This window comes from Ceratotherium simum, chromosome 22, assembly GCF_057802395.1.
Source record: "Ceratotherium simum simum isolate JZ-2026a chromosome 22, ASM5780239v1, whole genome shotgun sequence".
NCBI classification, from domain to species: domain Eukaryota; kingdom Metazoa; phylum Chordata; class Mammalia; order Perissodactyla; family Rhinocerotidae; genus Ceratotherium; species Ceratotherium simum.
The window spans coordinates 48526933-48537021 of record NC_141921.1 but is presented as its reverse complement, the minus strand read 5'-3'; the positions used below and the strand labels follow the sequence as shown (position 1 = coordinate 48537021).

Sequence of the window (10089 nt, the reverse complement as noted above, 5' to 3'; positions counted from 1 at the left end):
AATGCAGGTCAGCAGTCGTTCACCTGGAGTGGCTGTTGCCGTCAGCTGCGGTGCTGGCCCGGGCTACAGGTAGACCCTGATCTGCACCGCGTATCCTCATGGTGCGGGCCCTGGCTGAAGGAACGCCCCTAGGTGGTAGAAGCTGGGCTCTCATGGCAGAGGGAAGGGACGAGATGGACAGAGCGAAACCCCGCAAGCACAGGGGAAGCTTCTGCGTGCCTGTAGCATGGATCTGTCACGTCGGCTCACATACAGCGGTCGAGGGAGACACACAACCGAGCACGCACTCAGGGTGGGGGTATGTGCTGCCTCCAGGACCACATGGCAACAACAAGGTGGAAGCAATTAAGTGTGAGCCTATAATAGAAGCTTCCACAGGTATTGAGGGAAAATTCTGTAGAACTGCAGTCAGGGCTGGAAGGAAACTCTGACTTGAATCCTCTTGAGCTGCTTCCCCAACCAGGAGCATCTCTCCTTCATCCCGGACTCGGCTCTTCCCCCCTAGCTGAGCCCTGCCAATGACAGACCCACACCACTTCCTGAAGCAGCTCTGTTGGAAAGCTCATCCCCTGTGATAAGCCCAAATCTGTCTCCCTCTCACTCACCCCTGCTGCTTCTGCTTCTGCCCTCAGCATACCTCATCCCCCTGCCTCATGGCAGCCTGGCACAGACACTGCTGGCTGCCTGACCGCAGCCAGGGCATCCTTCTCACTCCCGGAAGGTTTTGTTTAGGTGGTATTTGCCCTGCCCCAAGGGAGGAATCAGAGTTGGTCCTGGAAATCCTCTTTGCCAACATTTATTCTAAGGAAAAACTATGACATCGACCTGGTCAATAAGATAAAAGGGGATGTGTGCTAGGGCTCCTGGGAAATTTTTCCTCCCTGAGAAAAGAGAGGCATATGAGGAGAAAGCCCTTTATCTCTTATCCACCTTTGTTTTGGTTCAGCACACTAGAGTGTAGAGTGTGATGCTTGGTGCTGCAGGTCCTTGTGACCTTGAGGAAAGCATCCCCAAATCAGTAAGAGAAAGGAGCAGAAATATGGAAGGAGCCTGGATCATTTCCAGTGGTTTTACTGTTGTTTAGGTATTTTTAAATTTCTGAAAATTTAAGTTATACACTGAATTAGCATTGCTAATCTAACAGGGTGACATACACTTGTTCAGAAAGTGTTCTTGTATACCTGCCTATCTTCAAGAGAAGAAAGAAAATGCTAATCAACAAAGCACAGCTTCTGTTGCAAGAATAATCCTTATTCTGGTCAAAGACTTGGGGCAAGTGGAAAACCAACAGGATGGTTTTGAAAGTGATGCAGTGGCTCGGCCATGGAATCTCCAAGGGCTCTTGATAACACGAAGCCTAGGACACACTGGAAATATTTCCTTTGAAACAAAAAACACATCTTATTATCGTTAAAAATGATAACAGTCCATGCACAAATCCCAAAATGTTCACGATGTCTTCTCTGAATTATCATCCCCCCCCCACTCACTAGTGTAGAATGAAAAAGAGCATTTTGGTCGGTTAGTACAATTTTCACAAAAATACACTGTGACTCAGAGATGACCCATTGATATACTTTGTCTTTTAAGATTGTACTTTAAAAAAGATAAAATATTGTATCATTTTAAAATGTATTATTAATTGTATTTTTCCACTTGTATATTTAGTTTACTTTTTAATATTTTATTTTTATAAATTTTATCTGCTTATATTTGCTAATTGATTAATTATATTTAATCTTTACCTTTATGAATTTATGGTTTATTTAATGTTTTATAACATATTTTAAATGCATTGGATATTAAGTTGCCTTGATATTTTTATCGTATAAATTGTGAACTATGTTTAGTAAAAATACTGTTCTTATGTAAAATAAATACTGAAATGCCAGTATTGTTATTTTCTATGGTATTGCCATCATTAGTCTCTGTTAAACTTTTTCTGAATATCTTCTAGGTTGTGGAGACCTTTTTGCAATGTGACATAGACATTAGGCATATCATGTTCTAGTATGTATGGTGGGCAGAATAATGGCCCCTAGAGATGTCCGTGTCCTAATCCCCACAACCTGTGACTATTTTAGGTTTTATGGCAAAGGGGAATTAAAGTTGCCGATAGAATTAAGATTGATAGTCAGTGGCCTTGAGACAGGAGATTATCCTGTGGGCCCAGTGCAATCACAAGGATCCTTAAAAGCAGGAGAGGGAAGGAGGAGACAGAACCAGAGGGAGGGCAGTGTGGAAAGCAGGCCCTATGTTGCTGGCTTTGAACATGGAGTACTAGCTGGTGGCCCGCTGTCAGCTGTCCCACAGGTACCAGGTTTTCGTGTTTTGATTCCCATTCTGGTTCAGCAGGTTAAACTAGTGACTTAGTGCGGTGGATCGGAAGTGTGCTGCTTATGGGCGTAGCTTCTCAAAGTGTCAGCAATGAGTCGGTTCCACCCTCTTACGTGTCTCAGTTTCTCTGCTGATTGTCTAAGACAATCACAGGGGCTCGGAGCACTGGTGATAAACCTTATAGTGCGTCCCCAGACCAGCCAAATTACTTAATTATGTGGTTTGGAGTTCCCTGTGGGACTGCTGTGCATCTCAAGAATTGATCTCAGACACCTCCTCTTGGCCCCTGGTCACCCGGAGACGCTGGCAATGCCACCTGGAGGGAGCAGGTGTCCCTTTTCTTCAGAGTTAGTTGAAACTAACCCTCAAGTGAGGAAAATTCTTCCGAGTCAGCCAAAGCTGGCTCTCATTCATGAATGGTTTCGGTTCTGGCAAGCTGAACCAGTTTAAGAGACTTGGGAAAACTCCGAGGCCAGCTACCGACTATTGTCTCTTATTTTCCTTGGCTCAAATGGCCAGAAAACCTGAGCACCAAGTTTGGAATTCCCTTCTTTGCAAACACAGAGGATAATTTGCCCCACCTGGACAATTATAAACAATTACTGAATAAACTGGAGGGCCTTCAACCGATAATCGGGAGATCCGAGACCCAGGAAAGACTTACCTTGCTGCGGCCGGAGCTCTGGGAAGCTGGTTGAGAGCAAAGGGCCCTGCTGGTACCACAGTGCTGGGTCCTCTTGATGCTCCAGGAGGTCCTGGGCAGTCTCTCTGGGTCCCTCCCTGGTCACTAATGTGTTGAGTGAAATAAAGAGTCCAGATAAATATTAATGAAGGAGTTTATTCAATAATCAAAGTGAGGAACTCGAGCCCCAGGAAACAGTCCAACAGAGTGCTCTGGGGGAACTGCTCCGAGGTATGTGGGTTTAAGTGCAGTTTATATCTCCTTACAAACAGTGCATGTGCAGAAAAAAACTTACAACTAAATTTCATATATGTCAAAAGGGCTAGACAGGGTACATCTGGTTTTTCTCTAGACTATATACTAAACATAACATAAACGAGAATTTCTTGATTATACATCAAACAAGTTCAGAGATGGTGATGTTATCTATGTATGCAGGGAGGCAAGGACCAGGTGGTTAATTATTCCCTCAATCTCGAAGAAATGCACTGGGAAATGTGAGAGTGAGTTTCCCTTGATCTTCCCTGTTGTTTTTTCTCCAGCTGGCGTCTTCGGTCATGTGGGGTTGCAAGGTCATTTAGACACAGGCTGAGGATGGCCTGCATGGCTGCTTCACAGCACAGCACGTGTGTTACTGTACTGTCTTAGAGCCTATGCAGTTTGCTTGCTAGATTCACCTGTTAGACCAGGGAGAGGGGTCCCAAAAGTTTGTTCACAGCTCCAAGTTGTGCCAGCCCCCCAAGCAGAGCCATGGGAACCCTGTGCAGCCTTGGGGGCCTGAGTGGGCTTCTGGAGGAACCCTGGCACTTTTGGGAAGGCAGGGGCCTGGTAGATGATCTAGTCTGGGGGTTGCAAACTTTCTTTTGCACAGAAACTTTCTGTAAAGGCAATCTTACGCCGGGTCCAATAAGCAAAAGTGAGCAGATCAAAATGAGCTGTTCTGGTGGGTGGGGGGACCTCTCCACGAATTCCAGGGAGGGCCTGGGGCCTCCTGGTCTGCACGCTGCACAGGTGTGTGCTTGGCATTTAGAAAGGGGTGTGTGTGTGTGTTTGGGGGGGCTGCTTTCTCCCTCTGTCTCTCTTGGGTATGGCGACGCTCCGTGTGGGGAGATGTCCTGGCTCGGGCTGCAGCTGGCCCAAGGCCATGCATTAGGGAACCTGGGCCTGGGCTCAGCCCTCTCTGTGGGCAGAGGGCAGCAGCCCTTCTGCACCTGCCGCTCCTGGGGCTGGTGCTGCGGGCCCCTGTGCGCTCCGGGCGTGGCGGCTCTGGGCCGGGCTTCCCGCGTCGGGGTGAGCTCCCCGCGGTCGGACGCGCGGACCCCAGAGCCAGGAGGGACAGCTTTGCCTGGTCCGAGGGCCCGGTCTTCCAGGGGGCGCCCGGGTAGTGGTGTGGCAGGACGGGGTTGGGGACCTGCGCCTCCGGCCCCACCCGCGGTCTCGGTCACTCGGCGGGAGCGGGGACGCAGGGGCGACAGGTCCAGGGCCTGGGGTGGGGGTAGGGAGTGGGGGGGGGGAGGCTGGGGACAGCGTGGCCAGACCCCAGGGCGACGACCACGTCTTGCCAGGCGGAGCCCAGACCTACACCGCCTCCCCGCTTCTGCCCGCCGGGCACAGCCCCGACACCACCCGGGTCCCCGACCCTGACCCCGAGGCCGCAGGGGGCTGAGGCCCCCCGGGAGCCAGCATCCCCGGACACCTGCAGCGCTCACCCTTCTGCTTCTGTTCCAACCACCGGGGTATCCCCCTCCCCCCGCCCCAGTTTAGGATCCCAGGATTTGGTAAACAGCATTCCCAACGTGCTCCTTATCCGTGGGGAGAGAAAGATCTCGGTCCAGAACACTGGCAGTGATTCCAGCAATGTCCCCCACCTTCAGGCAGGTGTGCCCTCCATTTCCAGGACTCGTCCTGGGACACCGGGAGGCATCAAACAGGCCTTGGCGAGGTGAGCGGCCTGGAGGTGACTGTAGAACATGCTCCTGGGGACAAGGGCCGAGAAAGGGGGCTCCGTTTGGGGAGGACCCGGCAGCAAGCCTACTCCCAGGGAGTCGCCTTCAGCCGCCCAGAGTCCGACCCCATTCCCTTCCCGCTTTCCCTGTGGGAACATCACTCCCCGCGCTGAGGTTCGAGCTCTCAGAGACCCTCAGGCGAGGCGGTCTGATCCCACGTCCCGTGGCTGTCCTTCCCCAGGAGACACCCCCGGGGAACCCCGGAGGCTGGAGGGCAGGTCGGTGGAATTTCGAGGCCGTCTGGGCAGATGGAAGCCAGGCCTCCGTCTCCCCGCCCGCACTCCCCCGCTAGGCTCAGCCTAACACGGGTGAGGGCTGGAGGCTGCGCGCCGCAATGCGGGGTGCTCCGGCGCTCAGGGGAGGCGCCGGCTTCCCTGTCCTGGACGGCGCCGGCGGCCCGGCCACGCCGAGAGTGGGAAGCGCGAATCGTGCGCCCAAGGAACGTGGGGCCTCTTCCGACCCGAGCCGGCCTCATGGGCTCCCTTCCCTCAGCTCCATTCCCCAGAGGGGGAAACTGAGGCAGAGACGAGTTGTTGTCCACAGTCCTCCCATACATGTTCCTTTCAGGAGCCAGGACCCAGACAGTGCTGGGGGGCGCTCCCTGCACCCCGACCCCGGGGTGGGCAAGGCGGCGGAGGCACAGCACAGGGTCCACATCTGGGCGCACTGCCTTCCCGCGGTGAGTGCTTGGGTTTCCCTTCCTACGCTGGGGGATGACACCACGTGCCTTGCAGGGTCCTCGTGGGATTCCAGAACGGCCACGCCAGGGGCACAGGGCGCTCCACTGAATTACTCCCAGCGGCTCACCAGGGTCACCGCTCCAAACGCTGACGTTACCTTCTCCTCCAGCAGCGGCCTTCCCAGCGTTCCAGGTCCAGGAGGCTCAGGCCTGCCCAGGGCTTTCCCGGTCCGGGGTGGGCGGCAGCGGCGGAGAGGAGACCCCAAGGCCGACGGGAGGCGGGAGCAAGGCAGGCTGCTGCGGACACACCCGCGATGGCGCCCACACGGTTAAGAGCGCACAGCGCGCGAGCAAGCTCTTGCTTTTAGAACCCATCTAATTTTTAAGAGCAAACAAGCAATGGCACAAATGAGCACTAATTCAATGTAGCACACTCCAGATTTCTCTTGGTCAACCCTGACAGGGACCAGCAGATGGAATTAGAGCTCACCTCTAGTTTTCTAGGGAGCACCACCCTCAGTTTTCTTTGGAATGCGAGCTCTTTTCTCCCGTGCTGTCCAGCGCACAGCAAGCCCCCCCCCATGTACACTCCACTTACCAAAGTAAGATATGTTTAAAGTAATTTTTCCTACTTAAACTGTAATGTCATGTTTTAAGTTAATATATATTTGTGTAAAGGAAAAAAATGTACATTATCACTTCAAAAATGGAAACAATTATAAAATTATCAAAGCTGATGAAAGCTTAAAACCACTCTACAAATCTACAGAGAAAATATAGCATTTTTACTTATTTGAAAAGCAAAATAGCTTTGTTGGCTGGTAAAAATATACCCTTTTGTGGTGGCCCGGTGGCGGCGTAGTGGTTAAGTTTGTGCACTTCACTTTGGCGGCCCAGGGTTCGAGGGTTCGGATCGTGGGTCCAGACCTACACACGTATCAAGCCATGCTGTGGCGGCATCCCACATACAAAATAGAGGAAGATGGGCACGAATGTTGGCTCAGGGCTAATCTTCCTCAGCAAAAAAAGAGGATTGGCAATGGACGTCAGCTCAGAGCCAGTCTTCCTGATACACACACACACACACACACACACACACACTATATATATATATATATATACACATACACACACCCTCTTGCAAAAGGGGAAAAAACACAAGAAGAGACTATCAAGTATAAACCTCTAATGGGCACAACGAGAGCATTTATAGAACATTCTGATTTTATTCCACAGGATAAAATTCGTCAATAATTTTCTCTAATTTATATGTAGCTTAAAATCTTTTAGCTTCTTCAGCAGTAAACCCATTTTGACAACTTATTTTAGGAAGCAAACTCTCTCCTGGCAACATCTATTCACTGGCGGTCTCAGCAATTCTCAGTGGACTCTTGGGGTTCAGGCTGGCTACACCTCCATGTTTATGAAAGTAAACGTAATTTACAAACGGCTTCTTAATTATAATCTTGAAATAAAAGTGACAAAACATTTAGTGATGTTTTTATTATATGAACATTCTCAGGGTGAGTTAACCCTTGAGCCCTAAGACAACCAGAACAATATATTCCTGAGAGATTTTATAATTTTGGTGCCTGAAATAAAGACAAATAGAAAACTGTGTCAAAACATTAGAAGGTTTCAAATTTTCATTAAAAGTATTTACATTTGTATTCTAATGCCACATTTATAGATACAATTCTTTTAAATTAAATTTAATATTTTGCAATATGAAAATAATAGAAATAAATATTGTTAAATAGCCACAACATATTCATGAATGAAAATTCAATTATTAATTACTGTTCCAAACTTAGATATTTATTTATGAATGACCAAGGGATCTTACAGTTCCTTTTCAGTTTTTTTCCTTTATTCTTGGTTCCTTAATAGTATATAACTCTGTAAAGCTTTTAATAGCCACTAATCACTGCCAGGAGTCATTTCAACATAAATGCATGATTTTTCTGTAACTGGCAAGTCTAACCTGTTTTAAATGCATCCAATTTTGTCACTAAAAATTAAATATTTTTACAAATATCTTAAGTTACAATATATAGAAAACATTACATATATATTTCTTAAGTTTAATTGGATAGAGAGAATAATTTCCTGGCTAACCTTTCTCATTATTGTTCTATTTAAAGAAGTGTGTTATCTGTACTTTAAACATGGATTAGAGATAGTGGCCTGCATCTTTGTGAAACCAGGAAGGATCATTTTACAGTTAACTTGGCATCTGTACCCTGCTTATCTAGTAAAGGTTCACATTATTTCTCCTCCATACTTATTTTTTAATAGAGCATTTTTTTGAAGGTACTTCTCTTGATCAGCCTTATTCTTGCTGTATTTTGAGTCAACCATATGAGAAGGTATTAGTTTACCAAAACTGGAGATTGATTAGTGCAAATTGATGGTCACTAACACACTCAGGGCATACATTGCTCAAATAGCTATTAGTTTTTTAAATATATTTTGTTGTTTGACAAGGTTAGGAATTAAAAATATTTATACACTGTGTATCAATTTCATCAATTCCACGCATCTCTAGCTGACATTCAGAAAGCCTGCTCATGTAATGCTCAGGAGGAAAGTGTACCCCTGGTCACAGGGTGGGACCGGGAGGGCCAACTTCCTTGGTCTGCAGTGGCCTTGGCCGCTGGGGGAAGAGGCGTGGACGGGGAGAACCCAGCATCTCCAAGCCGACTTCAGACAAACAGCAGCTTTCCTTCCGCTACTGGACGTGAAGCAAGGGAACCACTTCCAAGGCATAGTGGGCTGCGCAGGGGCTGGTTAGGAGACTGGGTTTTGAGGTTTGGTTTCATCATCTTAAGTGACATTTTGGTGTTTTCAGTGTCATACGAAGTGTTTGAGAAAAGCGGACTCACAGTTCTGATTACACTGTGGATCTGAGAGGGACAGGGTGACAGCCTAAGCCCGATGGCCTGAGCCTGCGGGTCCGTGTGGAAGGCTCACTCGTGAATGTTAAACCAAGGGGAAGGTAGCACGTGCTGGAGCGAGAACAACGCCGCGTCTGCCCCGAGGGGTTCAGGCTGTTCTGACACACGCGGCCAGGCGAGCCTGGATGACCAGCTGAAGTCACTTCACTGTGGTTAGGACTTCGCCCATGTAAAGAAGGTGCAGCCCCCTGGGAAAGGCATGGCACTGGGGTGTGGACCTCAGTTCCCCCTGGGACTGACTGCAGGGCTGGGGACAGGGGGCTCTGCCACCAGGGGAGGTCTGCCAGAGAGAGAGCACTCCATACGGAGCACCTAGCAAGGGAGTGCTGAAGGGGACCACGTCTCAGGAACTCCTGCTTTTCTACCTTTATTTTTTGTTCTAGTGGAAAACACAGCTGTGCAGGTACTGACAGCCCTCCTCCGTGAGGAGGCGCCGTGGGCAGCAGGCTGAGCAGACAGCGCCTGCGGGAGGAGAAGGCACAGGGAGAAGTTTGTGCACACTGTCACTCTTGTCTCATCACTGCTGACCAGTGAGCAGAGCCTGCAGGACTTCTCCCACATGGGAGAGACCATACGCAGAGGCTTACAGTGAGGCTTCCATGGAAATCACTCCAAGCAACTGTGCGAAGAGGACGCTGTGCTCGCCCTCGTCCCTCACATGCTGATCCGCCCCGGGCAACCGCACTCAGTGAGCTCCTGCGCCAGGATTTCGGATTCTCTTCCAACAGAACGATTACTCTTCTGTTGACACAGGGCCTGAGAAGGCAGAAGCCTGACAGCTTGAAACTACAGGGAGATCAGGCCCTAACGCTGGGAGGCCTGTTCTGTGGTCAGTTCCACATATGGTGCCGACAAGTAAGGACGAGCACAGCCAGGAGGGACGGCAGGGTGGGGCACAGGGGGTGCCACATCCAAAGATCGTTTTTAGGAGAAATGGTTCACAAGCAGGAAACTTGCTCAGTCCCTCATGGAGACAAGGAGACAGACGGTGTGTGCGTCATCGCTTTGTGTATGTCCTGCCAGAGCTTTTACTCAGGCCTCCCTTTGGGGTAGGGATTTTGCTTCCGGCCTTTGGTCCTGAGCTCCCTGATTTGGTCATGGCTGGGCCTTTACCTGCAGTGGACACAAACACACAGAACACGGGCCCTGGGTTAGAAGGGGACTAACACACGAGTCAGAGCACAAAACCTGGTGACAGGACGCGTGGCCAGCATCATCAGACACCGGGGGAGGAACAGGACATGAGGGCTGTGACACTCTCATCACCCATCTAGGGGTCGGCCTGAACCTGCAGGTTCAGCACAGTGGACAGCGATCACTCAGCCCCCAGGTGGCCGGGCTGAGCGGGGCAAGTGTGAGACGCAGCTGCGCTGGCCACGGGCCACGAGGAAGATGCACGTGCGACGGCAGAAGAGGAAGCACTAAGTG

At 49.9% G+C, this 10089-nt stretch overlaps 1 protein-coding gene across 3 annotated transcripts in view; it reads right to left on the bottom strand.

The window, feature by feature from the left end:
* Positions 1 to 7191: 7191 nt before the first annotated feature.
* The window catches only part of CEP104 (centrosomal protein 104), a 42166-nt gene continuing 39268 nt past the window's right edge, over positions 7192 to 10089 (bottom strand). For all 3 annotated transcript variants that reach the window (XM_087446940.1, XM_087446941.1, XM_087446939.1), the window contains exon 22: positions 7192 to 9774. In XM_087446940.1, the coding sequence (XP_087303066.1) occupies positions 9659 to 9774 (116 nt within the window). In that variant the 3' untranslated portion in view covers positions 7192 to 9658. The remainder of the gene's footprint in view (positions 9775 to 10089) is intronic.